Source organism: Ascidia mentula, chromosome 4 (assembly GCF_947561715.1).
Source record: "Ascidia mentula chromosome 4, kaAscMent1.1, whole genome shotgun sequence".
In the NCBI taxonomy this organism is placed as follows: Eukaryota; Metazoa; Chordata; class Ascidiacea; order Phlebobranchia; family Ascidiidae; genus Ascidia; species Ascidia mentula.
The window spans coordinates 4,989,710-5,013,483 of record NC_138569.1 but is presented as its reverse complement, the minus strand read 5'-3'; the positions used below and the strand labels follow the sequence as shown (position 1 = coordinate 5,013,483).

The 23,774-nt window shown below is 37.4% G+C and overlaps 1 protein-coding gene across 2 annotated transcripts in view; it reads left to right on the top strand.

Moving 5' to 3' along the window:
* The window catches only part of LOC145898585 (uncharacterized), a 60,924-nt gene that overhangs the window by 33,779 nt on the left and 3,371 nt on the right, over positions 1 to 23,774 (top strand). The window contains exons 44-78 of one of the 2 annotated variants that reach the window (XM_082987095.1): positions 9,579 to 9,770; positions 10,033 to 10,221; positions 10,613 to 10,807; positions 11,071 to 11,259; positions 11,651 to 11,845; positions 12,109 to 12,291; positions 12,682 to 12,867; positions 13,690 to 13,944; positions 14,320 to 14,430; positions 14,693 to 14,812; positions 14,963 to 15,137; positions 15,228 to 15,334; positions 15,394 to 15,578; positions 15,894 to 15,981; positions 16,181 to 16,332; positions 16,393 to 16,549; positions 16,613 to 16,732; positions 16,788 to 16,949; positions 17,200 to 17,332; positions 17,921 to 17,990; positions 18,053 to 18,223; positions 18,414 to 18,642; positions 19,032 to 19,128; positions 19,398 to 19,529; positions 19,852 to 20,105; positions 20,384 to 20,575; positions 20,867 to 20,978; positions 21,186 to 21,247; positions 21,498 to 21,601; positions 21,693 to 21,792; positions 22,328 to 22,404; positions 22,467 to 22,601; positions 22,913 to 23,047; positions 23,116 to 23,258; positions 23,571 to 23,706. In XM_082987095.1, coding sequence (XP_082843221.1) covers positions 9,579 to 9,770; positions 10,033 to 10,221; positions 10,613 to 10,807; positions 11,071 to 11,259; positions 11,651 to 11,845; positions 12,109 to 12,291; positions 12,682 to 12,867; positions 13,690 to 13,944; positions 14,320 to 14,430; positions 14,693 to 14,812; positions 14,963 to 15,137; positions 15,228 to 15,334; positions 15,394 to 15,578; positions 15,894 to 15,981; positions 16,181 to 16,332; positions 16,393 to 16,549; positions 16,613 to 16,732; positions 16,788 to 16,949; positions 17,200 to 17,332; positions 17,921 to 17,990; positions 18,053 to 18,223; positions 18,414 to 18,642; positions 19,032 to 19,128; positions 19,398 to 19,529; positions 19,852 to 20,105; positions 20,384 to 20,575; positions 20,867 to 20,978; positions 21,186 to 21,247; positions 21,498 to 21,601; positions 21,693 to 21,792; positions 22,328 to 22,404; positions 22,467 to 22,601; positions 22,913 to 23,047; positions 23,116 to 23,258; positions 23,571 to 23,706 — 5,243 coding nt within the window. Of the gene's footprint in view, positions 1 to 9,578; positions 9,771 to 10,032; positions 10,222 to 10,612; positions 10,808 to 11,070; positions 11,260 to 11,650; positions 11,846 to 12,108; positions 12,292 to 12,681; positions 12,868 to 13,689; positions 13,945 to 14,319; positions 14,431 to 14,692; positions 14,813 to 14,962; positions 15,138 to 15,227; positions 15,335 to 15,393; positions 15,579 to 15,893; positions 15,982 to 16,180; positions 16,333 to 16,392; positions 16,550 to 16,612; positions 16,733 to 16,787; positions 16,950 to 17,199; positions 17,333 to 17,920; positions 17,991 to 18,052; positions 18,224 to 18,413; positions 18,643 to 19,031; positions 19,129 to 19,397; positions 19,530 to 19,851; positions 20,106 to 20,383; positions 20,576 to 20,866; positions 20,979 to 21,185; positions 21,248 to 21,494; positions 21,602 to 21,692; positions 21,793 to 22,327; positions 22,405 to 22,466; positions 22,602 to 22,912; positions 23,048 to 23,115; positions 23,259 to 23,570; positions 23,707 to 23,774 lie in introns of both variants that reach the window. The other variant, XM_082987093.1, reaches the window with a different exon arrangement.

Here is a 23,774-nt window from a genome sequence, read left to right as displayed (position 1 = left end):
GTCATTTGAACATTTGTAGCACAAATTTTGTACAAAACCCCAAACTCTCCTTTTGAATGCAGCATCGCACTTCTAGTTTTTAGCGTTAATGAAACAAAATCACAACCGCACTTTACCCTTATTTTTGCCTATAGTTGGATCAAAAAGTTTTCAATGTAAATTCTTCCCAAAGCGAATAGCGTGGATGATCTTTTGTTTCCTTGCTAGGTAAAATGCCACCAGTACTGGCCTCACATAGGTAACGAGGCCCAGTTTGGATGCTTTTGCGTGAGAACGACGCACGAGTCAAGCCATGGTAACGTCATATGCCGGACATTCCTGGTCAGCACGCCACGTTTACAGGTGACTGATTATACCTGGCAAGTTTACTCCAAAATATGATACACATACTTTTAAGAAAGCGCAGCGTTAATATATTACATTGCAGAACCCGATGGAGATCAGACAGTTCCAGTACCTGGGTTGGCCCGACCACGGCATTCCCCGCACTACCTCTGCCATATTCCGTCTTCATAAGCTAGCGGTGGAAGCCCAGGCTGGAAACACTGCTCCCATGGTCGTTCATTGCAGGTTCGCCACTTTGCACCACATTTCACTTGAATAAGTTATCACTTTGAGTTGTTTTGGTTTCAGTAAAATTGCCATTTCGCTATTCTTATCATATGTATAGTTGACTTGGCAGTTTTTCCTGATCAGATTTTCTTCTTAGTAAATGGCTTTATGATATATTTATGTGTATGGGTATAGTATGTGATAACAACCACAAAACCGGTAATTTAAAAAGCAAGTTCTACGCCCGCTACAGATTGAGCACCAACAATTTACTCATATCATCAATATATCGTACGCAGTTCCTATTTATAAATTTCAATGTATTTCCAGTGGGGGGGTGGGACAAACAGGTTCATTTATTGCTCTCGACGTTCTTGGAGAACAGCTGGAAGCGGAGAAAATGGTCAACGTCTTGAAAGTCGTGTATAACATGAGGCTCAACCGACTGCATATTGTACAAACCCTGGTGAGCTGGCAAACTTTTCTCATGATGTGTTTTGCCATTCTTACATGTTTTTTTGCTTGTGGTCGCAGGAACAATACGTTTTCCTGCACAAACTAGTTACTGAATTGTACACAATGGGAAACACTGACGTCGATGTTTTGGGATTTCCCCAATACTGCGACCATCTCGCCAGGTTGGCCAACGTTTTTTGTACTTTTGAACACAACTCTCATATGATTTATTGCGTGTTTGTCAATTTCTCATTGAAACAGTTGAAATAAATTGTTTTTTGTCACCAAGTGCTCCAGAAAAGTGGATTTCCCTCTATGAAGAACTAGCATTTTGTCCGAAATAACTGACATACACATGTTCAACTTTAACTCTCTGTCGCCATCTAGGGTCGAACGACCATATCACGTGTCAAGAATCAAGCTGCAGTTTGACGTCATCTCACAAATTCCGCCCTTGTTGAACGGAACAATAGCCGGACAAAATCCAATTAATACGAACTTCAACACCGTCCCTTCAATACTACCATGTGGGTGATTGGTCTGTTGGCTTGGTTATATCACTGTTGTCTTTACTAAAACGCCCAATGATCTTACGCAGTATTGCACATATTTATTTGTCCGCTATACCCTGCAATGTTCGTCAGGTTGACAAGGCAGTTAATAGACATTTTCAGCAGTTTTTGTTTAAAACGATATATAGTGCTTATGGAACTCTTCATATTTTACCTATCGGGTTCGGCGAAACCCACTTAACGCTAACAAACGCTAACAACTAACGTATAACAACGCCTCGTTTTTGAAGACGACCACAACCTCGCGTACGTTGGAAGGCTTCCAAGCGACGGGGAACCCCCTTATTTGAATGCCTCGAGTATGCGGGTGAGTGACGTAGCAACCTGGCTCATTTCTTGCGCGCGATGTCGGTGCAGCAAATCTCGTGGCAATATACTGTGGGCCCGTTTTGTCGAAAAATGGAGATCTCGGTTGGATTGTCGAAGATTTGCGATACACACAAATGTTGTTCTCGATCAACAAACTTACAACGAAACTGTCAGGACAATATTGATGATCAACTATAGTTCAGTCGAGCAAGTATTTGACACACGTTTGAGTTAGGACATGATCATTATCATTAGTGTAGGAATTGTTCTTCTGGCACTTGTATAACTAAGGTGTTTATTGTAACCAACGTTTCGTCCACCACCCGGCGAGACTTCTTAAGGGTTATGTCATAACTATATTGCATCAAGCGCATAAATCACTAAAAACGCAGGAAAAACGTAAGAAAAACACAAGAAAAAGGGAATCGATAACAATGGCACCGCTTGTATCGTCACGTGACCAGGTGTGATCATTATGGTATGATTTTTGTGGATGAACTTCAATAATTGGTTTTCGATTAACACAGGAATCCGCATGAGTAGTTGCAGTCACAAAGTTCTGTACATTTAAACACACGACTGTAAGTACGGTTGACAACAGTGTTGTGTATTTTTTCAGGCTTACAACAACGGGTTTTACTACATGGTGGCTCAAAATCCCCCGCAATGCAACCATAACACTTTCTGGAGGTGTATGTTCGACAACCACATCCGATGTATCGTCATGCTCGATCAGGTAACTGCTTGTAAACATTCAAACCTTAAAAGTTTTGTGGCTGTGTTTAGTTAGAAATGGTTTGAATCGACCGATAGTTTAAGCCAGAGCTTCTAATTTTTTTCCTGATGGGCACCCTCCCCCGCGAAAACATAATGGCAAATGTATTTTCCAGTTTTTTGCGGACAATATCAATGCAACCACGCCAGTTTCTTAAACTTTAATTTAAACTCAAGGTAAAATATAACATCGATGCATTCTGATAACTTATAAGTCGCGTAACAGTTGTGTCGACTAAACTGCATGTGAACGGACAATATATATTATCGCCAATCGCCCTTTGGTTTTCCACCGCCCGCTGTTAGAATCACTGCTTTAAATTGTTCGCAAAATTAAAATTAAATGTAAAATAGGAAAATGGCTTGAAATGTATGTTTTCCAGCGTTCAATCGACCTAATAACCCAACTCCCAACTTTAAGGTTTCTTCCAAGGACACTTACTGGGCGGGATTGAACGATTCAGTTTGCCTCCGTGAATTTCTGGTCATGACGCGGGCGGTTCACAATCACACTGGTTACTATGAAAGGGACCTGGAAGTTAAGAGAGATAAAACGACGGTATGTTTAACACAGATCGTTTCAAACATTCGGTTACCCTTGGTTTGGTTGGCGCATATCTCCTAGATGTCTGTTGTGTTTTTCTTATCCAGGGCGCTCAAACTGGTAACAGGTTATGAAAAAACTCTTTAAAATCGTAAAAGTGAGAAATATTATACAAGTGCCAGCAAAATTAATCCTTAAAAATAACAAAACAATGTGTTAAAATAATGTTGAGGAACACAGGTATTTTTGGTCAACTGGAATTTATTCCATAAGTTAGGATTAGTTTTTTTTATATGTTTTAAATAAAAAAAAACGTGATTTAAATTTAGCGAACTGTTTGAAATAATTCTTCCGATAGCTGCGTGTTGGCGATTTTTCGGGTTCGGCCAGATATTCAAACTTCTCGTCCAATCTAAAAGGCTTGGTATGTTGTCAGACACCTCACCGGGTGAAACAGATTGTTTTGAACGATTGGACGTCCGACCTGCAACCTCCCGATCCCACCGTCTTACTTGAAGTCATCCAAAAAGTGTGGAGTTTCCAAAAAGATGCAGTCGAGGCGCGGGAAAAGAAATTTATTGCCCTTCTTCATTGCTGGTTAGATATACGTAATAGGCGTCCAGGTCCCATTCCAGAGGGCCCGCGAGCATCATTTTTCGCTGTAAAACTAAGGGGTTCACAAAGACTTAAATTCATAGTTTTGAAATTCATAAATTGGTCTTCGCACTGGCACACATTTTTACTATCATAAGGCCCTGCAACACAACAATGCTACGGTATACTGCTTGTTTGTGTACATTATGTCCAGCAAACTTTTTGTGTGCAGTGACGGATCGAGTCGCACAGGAGTTTTCTGCGCCGTCGCCAACTCTCTCGAACGGCTGAGAAGTGAGAACAGAGTGGATGTGATGAGAGAAGTGAAAGACCTCCGCGATTGTCGCACTGGAATGGTTGGAGACGTCAACTTGTTCGATTACTGCTACCAGGTTGTTCTTGAGTACATTCAGTCGTTTGACGCGTATATGAACTTCAGGTAAAGCTTTTTCTTGTGATGAACTTTAGTTTCTCAAAAGCGATTATTTTGTGTTGCAACTACATTCCAGCATCAATTATCTTGTTGTGGTTGTATGATTCGCTTGTATGATTCGCTGATGTAACATTGTCAATGTACCCTATATCCTGTGCAATAATCAGAATCGCTGTATATTTATTTGCACGTTGCTAGTTGTGTACCATTTTTCTGTTTACATCGTTCAAAGAATCTTTTTATGCACAAAATATACACCGGTTACAGCGTTACACACTGTACAAATTGATTTTCTTGTATTACTCATATTCGAACATCAACAAATAAAGTGTTTTTGATGCTGTCTGCATTGTTTGAACATTACTTGTTTGGATTTGAGAATAAGTCTGTTGGAGGCCCAAAACCCTTTTGTATAACAATTGCCCGAATGTCGATCCCAACTCTAACTCTGCAGGATTCACTGGCAAAAAGTTTTTTACAAACAAACATCAGGTATGTGGGAATGATCCCAAGCTGTCGAATAACTTGTTGTGGCCCAGTAATCATAGCAATGTCTGGTCACTGCAATAAAATAAAATTGAACTGAACATGTAATAGCAAACTGACGATTTTGCAAACTGACTCGAAACTGAACTGGAAACTTAAAAGCACATGATTTAATGGTGGATCACGTGACATAGCTATTACCGGACACAATAAAGGAAAAGGCAATGTTGCACAACAAATCAGTTCAAACCTTGTCTTTGTCCGCTACAGCTGCAACTGCAATACCTTTGTTTCGATGTCAGTAAACCTAATGGTCTTAAAAAGGTATACCTTTTTATGACATTTCAAATGTTTGTACAACATCAAAGTTTTACAAACTTAGCTGGAAATAAATAGTAAATTGGAATCACGCAAATGCAGGTTAAATGGGAGTATGTTCATGTAGATCGAATGGGGCAAGTTTGCTTCGCTTTGTGTTTGTTTGTCTTATCACAAGAAGGAAAGTAAAGAAGACATTGCTGGGGTTGGTTCGAAACAATGATATTAAACAATGAGCATTCTGCTGTTTACTTCCTTAAAGCAAGAAGAGGGAGTTTTCAAAAGCAAGCAAACAATAGGCCTCAGAAGGTAGCGTCGCCGCCACCTTTCCATAACCGGGTGAATTTGATGATTGTACTCATTAGAATTTTTGAGGGTTTGTGTTAAGAGGAGATGAACAGAGTTTAGTTCAAAATATATAATATAGAATTGTTATATTGATGCAATATAATAAGTTTATACTGATATAATAAGATATTGGTGGTAAAGATTTATCCACAATACTTTTTTTCAATGAATATTATATTCAAGGGTGTTTTTCTCAGGAAAACAGATACACGATTTGCTTTTTATATACTTTCAAAGCCTGGACATATGCTTCTATCGTTGGTTTTAACCGTTGTGTTCTTGTCCGCTCCTTGTGAGCCAAACAAAGTCTACACAACTACGAAATCTACAGATAATGGTATTTCTTAAAATTATAAGAAGCTTGCAGCATACAAATAGAATTCCCAGTCGCTGCTGTGCTGAAGCTAAAGTCTGTTTGCGTGTTCTTGCTGATATAGACTACTGAATTAAAAGCTCCGTGAACAGACTTCTTTATTAATGGAAACACACGATTGCAATTACCAGGTGGCTTAAGTTTAACTTGTTTCAAGCGCGTTTAACACGTGACTGAATTGCAGCGAATTTAACTATTAAAAGAACGTGCGAACGTTTATAGCGCGATGGCAAGAATAACGACAGGGCCGAGAGAATACGAGCGACTGAGAGGGCGAACAATTACTACGAGGGCGTTTTATAACAAACATTCAGGAAAAACGTGGTTGTCCAGCAGGGTATCAGCAGCTTGGTTTGAACTCTGCAGGAAGGCTTAGCTCCGCCTGCATCCTTTCCGTCTAGTGTTCCAGTATTGAATTTCAGGAAACATGCGGCGTGGTCAGAACTAGGCCAGGGAAAACATGCGTGTTGCCACAAGCTTGTTCATATTGTTAATTGCTAAAGCTGACAGACGTAGAAAATACGGCAGAAGAGTCCTACTTGTTGGGCCTGTTGCCAATCAGTTTAAATACATCAACCGCAAACATTTTAAAATATCGAATTTGTTTACAATATTCATGGAACATAAAATACTTCTATCGTGTATTCTATTCACAAAAAAAAACAACAACCCTTATTAAACACAAGCGACGTTAAAAGCAAAAACATAGGGAAAATAAATACAAGAAGTATTTACTACAAGAAAAACGAAAATGAAAAGTTTCCAATCCCAGCTAAAATGTTTAAAAATAAAATAAGAAACTGTACCGGTAATATTTAAATTTGTTTATGCGTGAATTCATTCGTCTTAAACAATATTCGACACTGCAAAATACTATTATGGGCCTTCGTGACTGATTTCTATGGGACACGTATTAAACATCAATTGTCGGCGATTAACATCTTTTTCACTTTGGGGAAATTCCGGAGATGAATTCTTTTTTGCTCATCATTCGAGAAAACACTAATCTGTCGTGGTTCTGACCCCGTGTCATCAATGGGTCTGACGTCATAATGCTGCAGGTAAAGATTGTCTGAAAATGCATTGGTTTATAGACAGGAGTTGTTCGATTAAACGCGTATAGCGCAGCAGTAACTCCTTTTTTGGGAAAATTTCAAGCATAGACAAAGTTGAAATTATCGAGGAACATATGTATAAGGCACCAAAAACTTTTGTGTAGGCAAAGAAAAACATCTGGCAATTATCGCGTCTAGCGGTTACACGGCTGGGACGCTTTTGCTGGGGTGAATATGAAACAAGTCACTCAATCAATAAATGTGTTCTCCCAATTCTCTAGGTCGGTTTGGAAGTCCTGCAAATAATATCCAAATTTTAGTGTCCATCTACTGTTACTTTCGATGCCATCAAGACTAAATTGTCGCAATGAAAGTGCACACTAAAGCATTCATGTTATAGAAGAAATTCTTTCAATACCAATGCAATTCTAAGCAATCTTTACCTGCAACATTATGACATCGTACCCAATGTTGACATGAAGCATAAAACACCGGGTCACAGAGTTTTCGGCAAACTTAATTTATATATGAACCTATGTTACATAGAAGTCTGTGCAAATATTAACACTATAAATTGGTGTATTATTTCAATATGACAAAAATAGCAGGTGGTTACCCTGTTTAAACCAAACTATTAACATTTGTACAAATTTTTGTATATTGCACAGACAGATATGTGGATTTTGCCAAAAGCTCTGTATCCAAGTGTATTAGTATTTTCCCATCAACCAAGCATAACTTGTTGCATGTTTGTACACTTGAACATTATTTACTTGTTTGTTGAAGAAACAGAACACAATTTTATTTGTAAGACATTTTCTTTATCACTTGTATCTGAATATACTTTCACCTTCCAGTATGTCCATCATTGATGACACCTGCTGTGTCGTCGCCACTTCAAGTATCTCCTGGGTGTACGTGCCTAGAATCACAATGCAACAATGGGCAAACATGTGACTTCAATTGCCAGCCTGGTTACACAATAACAGTCAATACAAGAACATGCACAAATGGAGTATGGAGCCCAGAACCACAATGTGTAGGCAAGTGTAGCAAGAATAACTGTAGGTGCCCAATATTTTCCCAAAAAAATATATAGAAAGAAAATGTACTGTTCGGATGGGTTGTTAATTTTAAATGAAAATATTGTCCGAAATATTGCTAAATAAACCTGTGCCAAAATTTAATTTGTTAATGAAGCAATTGCACCATTTTGTTGTTGGTTGGTTGGTGTTGAGGATAAAAAAAATTTGGGGGATATTTGGGCCAGGTTGTACACCCCATTTTAGTTATTTCAAAATTGCCTACTGCTGAAAACCTGCAATTCATAGCAATGATAAGGCTTTATAACAGAACAGTATTTATTTAACATTTCAATTATGCTGTAACCATTCAAGTGCACTTGTAACTCATTTCCCCCTAAATTTATGATACTTCATGCACAAACATGCAACCAGTCTCTTGTGACCCTACCCTGTAGTGCTGGTGTTTGTTCGTATGATACAACTTGTACTTTTACTTGCTCCCCTGGTTACAAACTAAGCTCAGCAAAAAGTTCTGTTTGTAAAAGTTCCACATGGACTCGATTACCTCCCCAGTGCACAGGTGGTTTGGCTGCAAGCTTACTGTATTGATATTACAAACATAATGGTGTTAAAGTTTGTCTGAATGATCATTTACATTTATAAACTTTAACATGGTGGAAGTCCAGTGTAATAAAGGTAAAGTATGAAAAATGTTCAAGAAATCATTTAACCCTTACAGCTATGAGCGAGGTTCAACTGAAGGTTGTTTAAATTTTTTTGTTCAACAGCAATCACATGTCGAGCACTTCAACCAAGCACAAGGATGCAATCTGTCTCTTGCAATCCGCCATGTAATGGTGTTGAATGTGATTATGGGACAGTATGTAGATTTTCGTGTTCAGTGGGTTACCAACTATCAAGTTCACGAACAAGTTCCCAGTGTGGAAATTATGGATGGTCTTCATCAATTCCCCAGTGCACAGGTGTTTGGCTGCAAACTTACAATCCTAATATAACCAAAAGTATTCCAGATGTTTGTCTGAGGCATTTCTAAGATTCTCAAACATTGTAAGTTTGGACAAATAATACCTTGAATATCTATAGGAAAGAAAAAAACTAAGCATAAATAACAATGGGATTACATATTGTCAAACAATCACGTAACTCTATCTCAGCATCAACAGTTTAGGTGGTGTGTCTAAGTCAAGTGGGATAAGGCGTGAATATTAAAAAATGTATTTTCTATTGCATCAAAATGCATGTTTATTTTAAATTACCTAAATTTCAAGGTTTAGCTAAGTTGTACAATGTTACGTAACTTAATTTGGAAATTATTTGTGTTACAAACCAGTACTTAAAGGACTAAATCGATAAATCATAAGCTGCATTGCTCAAGCTGACATATCTTTTGTGAGTGTAATTTTTGCCATTGTCATGAATGACCAATTTTTTGCCCTTATGGCCTGCGCTACCTTTGGACAAGACAAAAAATTTTCTTATTGTTGACCTGTTTGGTTAAAAATGATTTTTATTTACCCACTTGGTAAATTGCCAAAGGAGCTCATTATGAATTACAACACAAGATGACCTTTTTTGTCATCAAAGCTTGCTGTAACACATTTATCACAGTATGCTTATAAATAAGCACTTTTTAATTTTCCTGATAGTAAGCGATCCTGCTAATGGTTGTGGATAATGTTCAACTAGACAAATTTTTAATGGATTGTTTTGATTAACAGCTATCACATGTCCAGCACTGCAACGTGGCACTAATATGCAATTAGTTTCTTGCTATCCACAATGCACTCCGACCTCATGCAACTACAACACAAGATGTGACTTTACATGCTCCCCTGGTTCCAAACTAAGTTCAGCAGCAAGTTCGTGGTGTGTAAGTTCTGGATGGGATAAAAAAGCTCCTCAATGCACAGGTATTTTATTGAGTGCAAACTAACTGACTTAGTTGGAAAAATAAATCTGTTCTAAACTTTTTTGAGCACATTTTGATTACTACAGCATTGCTCAATCTGGGAAAAGGGGTTATTAAGGGTTGACAAAGACTTTCATGATAAAACCAAAAAGTTTAAACAGGTGTTGTGCAGAAATAAACAGATTTGTTTCAAAAGAGAATCAGTACAATCAAATAAAAAATATTGATAGTGAAAAAAACATTTAGATTTTGCTTTTTTACAGGATGTCCAGTACTTCAGAGAGGTGTTAATATGCAACCAATCACTTGCAACGCACAGTGTAGTGATGGTTCATGTACTTATGGCACAAGATGTGATTTTACTTGCTCCTCTGGCTACAAGCTAAGTTCAACAACAAGAAGTTCTCGTTGTACAAGTTCTGGATGGACTCTAACAGCTCCCCAGTGTACAGGTATTTCTGTTTCCTGCAAACTTACTGTACTTATTAGCAACAGACAGGGCCACTGTAGTGACCCAATAGGCTTCACCTAGCCTGGTACCCAAAAACTGACAGGGACTGTATAATTTAAAGTATTTTCCTGGATATTTAGCTGGCAAGATTGTCGTAAGTCACCAGATCTACACTGATGAGACCGAATTGGTCATAAAGCCTATTATGAATTACATTACAAGAAGACCTTTTTTAAATTTTGTTTTGAATTATCAAAGCTTCCTGTAAAACGTTTACCACAGTATGCTTATAAACAAGCACTTTTTAATTTTCTAGATAGTAAGCAACCCTGCTATTGGTTGTGGATAATGTTCAACTAAACAAATTTTTAATAAATTGTTTTGATTGACAGCTATCACATGTCCAGTACTGCAACGTGGCACTAATATGCAATCAGTTTCTTGCAATCCACAATGCACTTCAAGCTCATGCCAGTACAACACAAGATGTGACTTTACATGCTCCCCTGGTTACAAGCTAAGTTCAACAACAAGTTCCTGGTGTGGAAGACCTGGATGGAATCCTTCAACAGCTCCCCAGTGCACAGGTATTTTATTGAGTGCAAACTAACAGAGTAAGTTGCAAAAATAAATCTGTTCTAAACTTTTTTGAGCACCATTTTGATTACAACAGCATTGCTCAACCTGGAAAGAAGGGTTATTAAGGGTTTACAAAGACTTTCATGATAAAACCAAAAAGTTTAAACAGGTGTTGTGCAGAAATAAACAGATTTGTTTCAAAAGAGAATCAGTACAATCAAATAAAAAATATTGATAGTGAAAAAAACATTTAGATTTTGCTTTTTTACAGGATGTCCAGTACTTCAGAGAGGTGTTAATATGCAACCAATCACTTGCAACGCACAGTGTAGTGATGGTTCATGTACTTATGGCACAAGATGTGATTTTACTTGCTCCTCTGGCTACAAGCTAAGTTCAACAACAAGAAGTTCTCGTTGTACAAGTTCTGGATGGACTCTAACAGCTCCCCAGTGTACAGGTATTTCTGTTTCCTGCAAACTTACTGTACTTATTAGCAACAGACAGGGCCACTTTAGTGACCCAATAGGCTTCACCTAGCCTGGTACCCAAAAACTGACAGGGACTGTATAATTTAAAGTATTTTCCTGGATATTTAGCTGGCAAGATTGTCGTAAGTCGCCAGATCTACACTGATGAGACCGAATTGGTCATAAAGCCTATTATGAATTACATTACAAGAAGACCTTTTTTAAATTTTGTTTTGAATTATCAAAGCTTCCTGTAAAACGTTTACCACAGTATGCTTATAAACAAGCACTTTTTAATTTTCTAGATAGTAAGCAACCCTGCTATTGGTTGTGGATAATGTTCAACTAAACAAATTTTTAATAAATTGTTTTGATTGACAGCTATCACATGTCCAGTACTGCAACGTGGCACTAATATGCAATCAGTTTCTTGCAATCCACAATGCACTTCAAGCTCATGCCAGTACAACACAAGATGTGACTTTACATGCTCCCCTGGTTACAAGCTAAGTTCAACAACAAGTTCCTGGTGTGGAAGATCTGGATGGAATCCTTCAACAGCTCCCCAGTGCACAGGTATTTTATTGAGTGCAAACTAACAGAGTAAGTTGCAAAAATAAATCTGTTCTAAACTTTTTTGAGCACCATTTTGATTACTACAGCATTGCTCAACCTGGAAAGAAGGGTTATTAAGGGTTTACAAAGACTTTCATGATAAAACCAAAAAGTTTAAACAGGTGTTGTGCAGAAATAAACAGATTTGTTTCAAAAGAGAATCAGTACAATCAAATAAAAAATATTGATAGTGAAAAAAACATTTAGATTTTGCTTTTTTACAGGATGTCCAGTACTTCAGAGAGGTGTTAATATGCAACCAATCACTTGCAACGCACAGTGTAGTGATGGTTCATGTACTTATGGCACAAGATGTGATTTTACTTGCTCCTCTGGCTACAAGCTAAGTTCAACAACAAGAAGTTCTCGTTGTACAAGTTCTGGATGGACAGCTCCCCAGTGTACAGGTATTTTATATTTTTTTTGTTTTTTCAGTGCAAACTAAGTGACCTAGTTGCAAAAATAAATCTGTTCTAAACTTATTTAAACACCATTTTGATTAGTACAGCATTGCTCAACCTAGGAATGGGGTTATTAAGGAGTAACAAAGATTTTTTTAAAATTGGTTGCACATGGCAGACAGAGAAACAGATGTAGTGCAATAACAAATAGATTTGTAGACAACTTCTCAATCCTAAATTATAGATAAGACTTAATGTAGGTTGCAATGGTTTTAATTAAGCAACCTGTTACCCTCTGTGTTCAGTTACTGCTGCTTAATTAGGTGTTTGCACCTGCATGTTATTTGTTTTCTTTGGATGTTTTAAACGTTTTTTTTATTGTTACACTTTTTGCAGCAATTACTTGTTCACGACCTCAAGCAAGCAGATTGGTAGCTGATTGCCCACAATGCAGTGGTACACAATGTCCATTTGGTACCAAGTGTTCATTTTCCTGTTCAGATTCTAACTACATAGTGTTTGGAGCAAAAACTTCAACCTGTGCAGAACGTGGATGGAGTAATGGAATACCCAGTTGTTTATGTAAGATGTATTTTGTATTGTGGTGTAAAACTAATTTCTGTTAGAAAAAAGATGAGAATGTGTTGAATAACATAAAAGGTAGTTTCTGACAGTTTCCGACGAAAGAATTTCTTTAAATTGTTATCATTCTATATAAAGAGTGCCTGATACTAAATAACAGTAGTAAAAAAGAACCCACAGCAAATATATTGTTAGTAGGTTAAAAAAGCTAAATATACTGCAATATTTATTCCAGTATTTGGAGGTGTTTTAAATCTTCTCCTAGTGAATGTGGATCGATCAAAATAAACCTATATGAAGCAGTCCCTGTATTACCTTTTATTTTTGGTAAAATGGATAAACAATATAAGATGTACAAAATATATTAGAAGGAAAATATGTTTTGTTTTCCTTTTATAAATATTTTAGCTTTTATTAAGTTTACTTAATATGTTAGCTGCTTTGTTTAACAACAGGCTTCATTACACACCGATTATCAAAAAATTATTCAACATTTTCTTTGTGTAAGAAAATTAGACTGCTTCGTTACCCTAAATTATGTATTATTAACTTTTGTACACTTTAATTTAAAATCAATACATGTTGTAGTTTTGTAAATACTCTGACAGTTACATTCAGTAGCTTTGTGATGTTGCTAAAAACCAAGTTTTGTTTTTGTAATTTATCATCAGAGTTCTTGTTGTAATTTATGTGGTGATTTCTCGAGAGCCTGTTTTTGGAAAAAAAACTCAGTAAAAAGCAAATAAGGGCAAATTCTGTTTGTAAATAAGTTTTGTTGCAAGAAATGAATAAAACCATTATAATATATGGAACTTTTTTTAGACAACTGGAAAAGACTACCTGCTTCCTCATCATGTCAATACTTCATATCACCAAATGAAGTAACACGCACCCAAGCTGTAAACTTTTGTGATGGTAAAAGAGCAAGATTGGCAATTTTATCCTCAGGCATTGCATTTTCTAATGTTAAAGACCAGTTAACAACGTCCTGGTATTTTATTGGTCTGTCCAAAAAAGTTGGAATGTGGCAGTGGGATGACAACACATTACTACAAGGAAAAACCTTGCTTCCAAATTGTAAGGGTTGTATTGTGACACATGTAGTTATAATATTATAAAAGTTTATTGCTATAGAAGGTTTGCAATATTACCTGATATTTGATTGTGACTGATAATACTGTGCGAGGGAATCACAACTTTATGTGTGAAGCAAGTGTATCTTGCATTTACTGATATTTGTTGTGTAGTGTGTAACAGTATAATATGTTTGGGTAACTTTTTATGTTCCTTCACTAATATAGATAAACCTGCAATTGTTGATGGTGAATGTCAGAATCCAGGGCACATCACATTTTTTTGAAGTAACATTCCAGTTTACAAATTTTGAAATCATTGCCATGTCATGATGCTGCTCGTTAACCCCTGGTTTATCATCTGTTATTTCTTATTTAGTTGTGGGTAGAAGTGGAGATACATGTGCTGTGCTTTCCAAACAAGCACCCAATGACCTGTATGCATATGGTTGCACTGGAACAACAGCAAAGTTTGTTTGTGAAAAGACAGGTAGAATTTGACTAACGTGGAGCAATGTAATTAATAAATAAAAAATTGGATCAGTTCAAAAACCAAAGGCCCTTCGCAGGCTGTCGATCGCACACCATAACGATATAATTATTTGAATAAGTTGGAGAAATTGATGATGATGTTTAGGCGAAATATATTTTTCTTATTAAAATCCATCCGAGCTGTCACAGATCGCTTTGTGTAAAAAAACATTAATATGGAGCAGTTTTTTGTTTTTATATTGTACTGTTTTTCTATGCAGTGTCTAGATATTCTAGTTGTACAAATCATCGATGTGCAAATGGTGGGACTTGTCAGCCACTAGGATGCAGTTATACTTGTACTTGTACAAATTACTACTTTGGTCCACGGTGTGCTTCAAGTATGTTTGGAAATATGTTTTTTTTATACTGTTTAACAATATTTTGTATATTTGCTAATATTATAACTGTTTTATTCTAATCTGATGCTAAATTTAACTTGTTGCATTTTAAACGATCAACATGCAATCTTTGCCGGTCAACATTATTAGGAACTTTGACAATTGATACAAAATCGTCTTTGGAGGTGAAAAGGGGTAGAAGTTTGACAATTAATGTTCGAGTGCTCAATCCATTGACAAAACAAGTAAATTGTCACTTGACAATGGGCTCAAAAACCCACAATTGGTCTCCAACATTACTTACAGCCAGAACCCTCAATTATTTGTAAGTCTTCAACTATTCCCATCACTTTTGTATTTAAATTACAGTTTTTACAAAAAAATGGATTTATACCCTAAAAAAAACTTTTTTCAGAGTATCAAGTACTGCTTTGCAAAACAGCACCACATTTTCAGCCACATGCAGTATTGGTCCTCCAACCAGCATCAGTATAACAGAATATATTGATATTAATGTGCTTGGTGGGTTAAACTTTCATTGAAAAGTTACTCTAGTTAAGCACTTTATTTATAAATAACAGCCCTTCTAATGGTTTCGACTGAATCCTTTACTGTTAATCGATTTGATGATATAACAAACTGTGCAATTGGGTGCACAGGTTATGGAAATCCATTGCCAAAACCTAAATGGGTTTCGTTACCCATGAGTGGCATTTACCAAACATTTTTACAATCTTCAAACAAGGCTTGTTTACATTTTAACCAGGTAAATGCCTGCTGTGATTCTTGTGTCCATATTTGTGTTTCTGGTTTTTGTTCTAAAATCTTCTATCTGCAACAAAAATTACCTGGCCTCTGTAGGCATTGTCTTTTTTTCAAATCATTTTATGTGTGTTAAGGAAGCAACAAGCCTCTAATTGATGTCAACAGGTTTATTAGCTTATGGCACATGATGTTTGTAGCATATAAGCAAAATCGATTTTTCTAAAAATCTGCTGACTCAAAATCAGAGGCTTGTTGCCTTAATATTTAACATGCAACGAAAATGTTTTCATTTTTGATGTTTTATAACTTTTTGTAGCCACTCTTCAGTGATAGCGGTAAATATCAATGTTCAGCCTCTGTAAATGGACAAACCACTACAGCCTCCACCAATATTACTGTACAAGGTTTGTAACCTTAAAGGTTTTAATAGAGTGTGTTGTGAGATTTTAAATATCAAGTCATTTTTGCTAATTTAGTTAAAGTATTATGCATCATTGTCACAGAAATAAGCTTATATATTGTCATTGCACAATTTATAATCTCACAAGTTTTGGCAAAAAAGGGTACCCAATTGATGTCTACTGACAACTATTTTCATTCCAGGACGTTCCGAATCAGTACGGAATGCCAATACAAATATCATTACAAGTAAAAATTTTGCAACATTTTCGTGCAAGTTTAATGGTTGGCCAAAACCCTCAGTGGTTTGGAAATTTTCAAATAACACAAATTTACCCCAAACAAGTCAATACCAGGTACCATTGGATGTTTTGTATGTTGTGTGTTCATCCCTGCAACACTTTTTCTGTTTACAGAGTGTGACGTACTCAAATCACAGTTACCAAACAACTGCAGTTCTAACCGTTTATGGAACATTGTGCCAGGATATGGTTCAACAAAAATTTCAATGTCATGCAACTAATTCCTTCGATCCATCTCCAGTACTGAGTCAGGTGTACACCATAACAAAACGTATATGTTTATAATACATATGTGGTATTAGTTTCCACTACCAATGAATAAAATGTGTTTCAGTAACATATTTGTTTGGAAGCCAGCGTACATCATGTACTGATGCAATATCTTTTTGTGATAATAATGGTGGGTCTCTGCCGATTGTTCATAACGAAGCAGAACTTGTGAAAATCAAAAACGGTAAGTCTGCTCACTATAAATTTTAAACGTATTTTGTAAAAAATATTTTATTTAGAGCTAAAATTTAATTCTAATACACGGTTTTGGATTTCTTCTTCTTCCCCATGGACAAAACGTGGGGCAACAAGTTCATGTACGCCTGTTTACTATTCCACCTCCACCTCCACCTCCACTTTTTCGCTGTCCACTTACACCTCTGGAAGACCTCTTTGCGCAGGTAACTTCGTGTATATTCCACAATGTCCAATTTTTCCAACGAATACACTTAAAGTGTTAAAGACCAAACCACCAAAATAACTTTTTTAAAATTCACATCAATTTGCAAATCTAAATTGTTGTTCCTAATTCACTGGTGTGTTTTTATTCGAAACTTTCGTACGTTGCAACACGCAGATACACCGATTGTTAGTCCTTGAACTATTTTTTATGATGAGTAAACTGATACAATTAAAAAGCAAGTTTTGTAGTACCGACTGCACCAACTTCCGTGGCAAGTGTGAATCAAGATGATTGTGATGGTTCAAAGATTCACATCAGTTGGAAGTTAGATCGCGGATCAACTTCGTTTCCTCACAAAGTTTTTTACAACAACCAATCAAAGTTAGTAGACAACCATTTTGAAAGACGTAGTTTAGCGTTAGTCGATCATATTGGCGCACACAGTTTCTGTGTGTACCCTGACACGTCATCATCTTACTGTGTCTGCATCGCCAAGATAGAGAGCAATGAACAGGTAATGAAGAAAATAACTCTTGACAGTTGGGGTTGGAAGTATCATGCATATTGACTGAATTCATTAAAGCTATCATTATACGCTCCTTTGCCCTCCTATAAACCACATGCGATCATTTTTGCACGTAAACAACTCGAAGTGGAAATGTCCTACAGTGTAGTCTGGATTGTTGCGTCATTTCTTGACTGTAGTTATGCTTTTTAGGGTGTGGCATTATAAGTGTTGTCCAATTTGACAATAACACAAAAATGCAAAAATGTGTATGAGCCAACTTCGTCTATCTTTCAAAATGTGTAACAACGCATGAGTTTGCTACTACATGTTATTAAACTTGTCAGGTGGTTAGCAACGTACTTTGTCATGCAAACGTTTCAACAAGGAATTTAGTATCAAACTGTTCACTGGCCAACTTGTTTCTCGTTTAATGATGATTTACAAGGTATTATCGTTTTTAGAGTCGTTCTATCGGGAGAAACCAAAACAACAATCTCTAATCTTGAATCGGGAAAAGTTTATGAAATTGCGGTAGATAAAATATTCTACTGTAAGCCTCACCCCAGGTACGAAGGTTATGTCGCATTTTACAGGTGATGCCACTGTACGAGGGTTGCCAGCGTTCCAAACCGAACCAGTTTCATTCAGTGACTCCACTTCTTATCACCCTGCAGCCTCCCAAACCGAGTATTGTTGTTAAGAATGGAAATTGCAGGGTTAAATGGCCTGATTACGTCACAGACCCGAACGTCGCTTCCTTTCAGGTTTGTGCTATAGTGCTATAAATTTGAAACAACCGTTTTTTAGTGGGAACCTTTTCTTTAAGTATCGGCTGTTGGTTTAACTTCATGGATTGCATGCCATCTTATTTTGTTAGATTATTTAAGAATCTTGATAGCAAAAAACATTTATTAATCCAAATTTTATTAAATAGTATTTTTGTGCTATATACAGATTACGTACACTGAGACACTCCGAAAAAAGCGGCCATCTTTTACTCCAACCTTAAAAACATCAACCATATCCAACATAAATGCGAGTACTTCACTGTACTACATCCAGAACCTGGCTCCTAACACTAGATATCTAGTGAAAGTTGCTGCAGTGCCCCTGAACAAGTGTACGGGAATTGTGCCAGCCGCGATTTCAAACGCCACTGCAGGCTGTGTTACAAACGTTGCAGGTTGTAATGACTGTTTTGAAAACTATGCAAACTTTCAGTTTATAAACCAACACACATGTTTAATGTTTGATAAGAATTTCTTGTCATTTAAACTTGGAACCAGTTGGGTTGGAAATTATACATTATTATCAGTTTTTCCCGCTTATTATGAGAAATTCCCATTTGCTTTTTCTAATTCCTAATTATCTCCTATTATAAATCTGCTACTTCTTTCAATTTTCATCGATATAATTTAATCAGTAATTTTAGATGTATGACACTTTGTATTTGTCTTGAATTTGGCGTTGATTCAGGTTTGTGAGCTATGCTACATTTGAAGGGTTATACGCTCCAACTTCGCCGAAACGCCTGAGTCAGTCGGATGTTTTTATGTCACTATTACTTTACAGGACCATCTTCTGTGTCGTTACCACCCGCCCCAGCAACCTTATCAAACGGAGCGAAATTTCGGTTGCCTTCAGTCAGTGAAAGAAACGGACCAATAAGGTAACAATATGCAACGGGATTTAAGCCGTCTTGCACTTGACATAATGTGTTGTGATTCCGTGCAACTGATTTGGAGAAATTGGAACACTGATTTTTATAACTGCACAAACCCAGAATTGCGCTTTTCTAGCAAAAAAAATGTTGACACACACATAATAGTGAACATTAGTTATAATATATTTTTAGTTATCGTATTGTTATAATACTTTGCCAAGATACATGATAATCAACGTACGGGAAGTAAATAATCCTATTGTTGTTGTTTTAAGCTGCATCTTGCTGGTGATGTTAAAGGTCATAAACGGGTCGGGAAACAGTTCAGCGCTTAATATAATCGAACTGAAACAAGGCAACGAAGCTGTGCAAGAAGGTCAACACTACATTGCTGCTGCTATTAGGTGGTGCAAAATCTAGCTTAAATGTTCTTTGTGGACTGTGGAGTAACTATTTATCAAGGATATCAGGAAAAATTAACACCAAACATTAACAACACTTGAAAACAAATTTGTTCGCTGCTTTAAATAGTTTATACCCAGAACCGAAATTATCACGGTAATAAATATCCGAAAAAATATGAAAAAAGTGTAATATTTCCTTCTATATAACAATAAACCAACATCCATGTGCACCAGTATTTTTACAAAGTCATCGAAAAGTCATTTGTACAATATTTCAGACCATTACGTTTACCCACACGTATGATCTATCCTTACAAATATTCAGGTTTGGAAACGCCAGTGACGTCACAATAGGCGACGGTTCTACGTCATGTTGTGATCCTCAAAAGGTTTCGTCACTCGGCGGTTGCACGAACCAAACGCGGAATCGTAGGAACGTCGGTCCCGCGGTAATCGTAGGAATGAACCGTCCCTTGCAAGCAGGCTCCATGTACCAGTATTACGTTATTACTTCCAACCCAGGAATATACGAACCCATCTACACACCAAGTCCCTTGTCTCGACCCGTGTTAAGTGCGAGTGCGTATGTTTGTGTGTTTCTGGCAAAATATTTTTTGAAAGTTTCCAACTATTCTCACAAGTTAAATGCTGTACACCTTCATTCCACTTACAAACAGTTTTCTTTGTCGTTAATGTGGAAAAGTCTTGATTATTTGTTTTATGCTTGCTGTGACACGTTTATCACAGTATACTTATAAATAAGCACTTTTTAATTTTCTTGATAGTAAGCGACCCTGCTAATGGTTGTGGATAGTGTTCAACTAGACAAATTTTGAATGGATTGTTTTGATTAACAGTAATCACATGTCCAGCACTGCAACCTGGTACTAATATGCAATCAGTTTCCTGCAATCCACAATGCACTTCGAGCTCATGCAACTACAACACAAAATGTAACTTTACATGCTCCCCTGGTTACAAGCTAAGTTCAACAGCAAGTTCCTGGTGTGTGAGTTCTGGATGGAGTCCAACAGCTCCCCAGTGCACAGGTACTTTATTGAGTGCAAACTTATTGTACTTATTAGCACAGACAGGGCCACTGTAGTGACCCAATAGGCCTCACCTAGCCTGGTACCCAGCAACTGACAGGGACTTGTATAATTTGAAGATATTTTCTGGATATTTCTTTTCCTGGCACCCAAAAGTGCGTGAGCCTAAAAAATTATTTTCGCTAATGCTTTAGAACATGTAGTAATTTTTTTCAAACCAAACTTGCTGTTGCATCATTATTGATGTATATCTTTATATATAAACTATCACACATCAATTGCTTTGTAAAGGTGCCGATTCTCCACGTCATCCTTCGGGTTCAAGTGCACTTCAATACGCTGTTGTGGCAGTTGTTGTTATCATTCTCGTCGGCATAGTTGTCATCGTCATAATGTGCAGAAGGTATTACTCCCTTACCTAACTGTGAAAACCCGTTTCAGAAATGAGAATTGTTTTGATGGTTTAAAATGTCAAGATTTATTTTTTGTAATACTTTCACACCAGATGTTGGAGGTTTACATTCTGGCACAATACGAATGAACTTACGTCTTTGTACAATCTAAGGCTACCGCAGAACATTTGTTTTACTTCATTATTTCATTTATCTAGAAAACAACTGCTGGGACGCCAAGATGCCGTGGAGAATCATGAGATGCCGTTATTACACACAGGTATACTCGAAGAATACACGTAATTATATGTGTTTCCAAGAGCAATGGTGTAGCGGCGAAATGTACAGAAAAATTGGTAGTTTTTGTTAGGCTGAAGTGGATTTATTAATTCACACCCCACAAAATCCTTCGATATTGGCCAATGTTTCTGAACAAAATCTAATTTCTGCATCAAAATGCAGCGTGCTTATTTGTTTGGTCTGTGACGATGATAACCTTGCTTATACCTTTGTGTTTTGATGTTAAGAAGATTCAGTACGACTAAGTGAGTTCGCGATCGACGCAGAGTCCCTTTTGGCCACTTTCAACCAAAAGAGATCTGACGAGGATCAACAATTTCGTCGCGAATTCGAAGTAAGGCCTGCATGATGTACATGACAAATAAAAATGCTCCTGTTATTTGTGATTGAATTGCGAACCTAAACGCTTAATATAATGCAAACAGGAAGTACTCTCTAGCTTGGAGGGGAAGTCCCGGGTGAGTACCGACTATGGCAAAAGAGCGACGGCGCAAGGCAAGAACCGTTTTCATGACACTCTACCAAGTGAGTTGTTTAGCTTTTGGTGCTTACCTTAATCTGTACTTCCTCAAATGAGTCAATTTTCGTTTCATTGTGTCATATTGATTGGTGGCGATCGTGTCCTTTCACATCATTCTTTCTATTATGAGTCGTAGTTTTTTGCTGGGTTCCTCTAAAGGTTTTCTATTGTCGTTCAACTAAGAATGGCTGATAAGCTTTTGAATATCCAAGGCAACTGACTGGCAGTGATCTATTATTCTATGAATTTTTGCCTTCTCATGGGATTATTTTCGGTAACGTTGCGGAAGTGAGGTTTCCAGCAAGGCATTGTTGTAACTTTTACTTTAAGTTCCTTAAAGGTCTTTGTTTCTATCCACAAGAAGCACCACTTGCAAATCCGACCACAATTCCGATCCAATGGTAAATTGGCAGCATTGGTCAAGTGTCCGACCTATATACCTATAAGAAAACCTGATCGGGATTCGTGGCCAGGATATCCTGGGTTCAAATCTTGGTGTGGTCAAAAAATACTAATACTAAAGGTCATGTGATTTTTCAGGCGACGATGCAAGAGTACCACTGCAAAAAGTCTTCACCCAGGAGATGGGCGATTACATAAACGCTTCCTACATTAACGTAAGGACCTACTGTCAAACCTGCAATGACCTCGCGTAACCCCGATCACGCCATTTTCGCAGGGTTATTCGCGGCCGAAAAAGTTCATCGCAACGCAAGGTCCATTACTTGCGACCTGCAGCGACTTCTGGCGGATGGTGACGGAAAATAACTGCAGTGTGATAGTGATGCTTACCCAGCTACTAGAGGACTTCAAGGTACTATATAAAAACTATTTTAAAAACATTTGACTTATGTTCGATCAAAAATAGCAAATACAGTTTCACGCTATTCCTTCATAATGTACACATGTGCACGAACAGTCATTTGTACATTTGTAGCACAAATTTTGTACATAACCCCAAACTCTCCTTTTGAATGCAGCATCGCACTTCTAGTTTTCAGCGTTAATGGAACAAAATCACAACCGCACTTTACCCATATTTTTACCTATAGTTGGATCAAAAAATTTTCAATGTAACTTCTTCCCAAAGCGAATAGCGTGGATGATCTGTTGTTTCCTTGCTAGGTAAAATGCCACCAGTACTGGCCTCGCATAGGTAATGAGACCCAGTTTGGATGCTGTACCGTGAGAACGACGCACGAGTCAAGCCATGGTAACGTCATATGCCGGACATTCCTGGTCAGCACGCCACGTTTACAGGTGACTCACTATACCTGGCAAGATACACACACTTTCAGGAAGGGCACCGTTAATACATTACATTGCAGAACCCGATGGAGATCAGACAATTCCAGTACCTGGGTTGGCCCGACCACGGCATTCCCCACACCACCTCTGCCATATTCCGTCTTCATAAGCTAGCGGTGGAAGCCCATGCCGAAAACACTGCTCCCATGGTCGTTCACTGCAGGTTCGCCACTTTGCACCACATTTCGCTTGAATAAGTTATCACTTTGAGTTGTTTTGGTTTCAGCAAAATTGCCATTTCGCTATTCTTATCATATGTATAGTTGACTTGGCAGTTTTTCCTGATCAGATTTTCTTCTTAGTAATTGGCTTTATGATATAGTTATGTGTATGGGTATAGTATGTGATAACAGCCACAAAACCGGTAATTTAAAAAGCAAGTTCTACGCCCGCTACAGATTGAGCACCAACAATTTACTCATATCATCAATATATCGCACGCAGTTCCTATTTATAAATTTCAATGTATTTCCAGTGGGGGGGTGGGACAAACAGGTTCATTTATTGCTCTCGACGTTCTTGGAGAACAGCTGGAAGTGGAGAAAATGGTCAACGTCTTGAAAGTCGTGTATAACATGAGGCTCAACCGACCGCACATTGTACAAACCCTGGTGAGCTGGCAAACTTTTCTCATGATGTGTTTTGCCATTCTTACATGTTTTTTTGCTTGTGGTCGCAG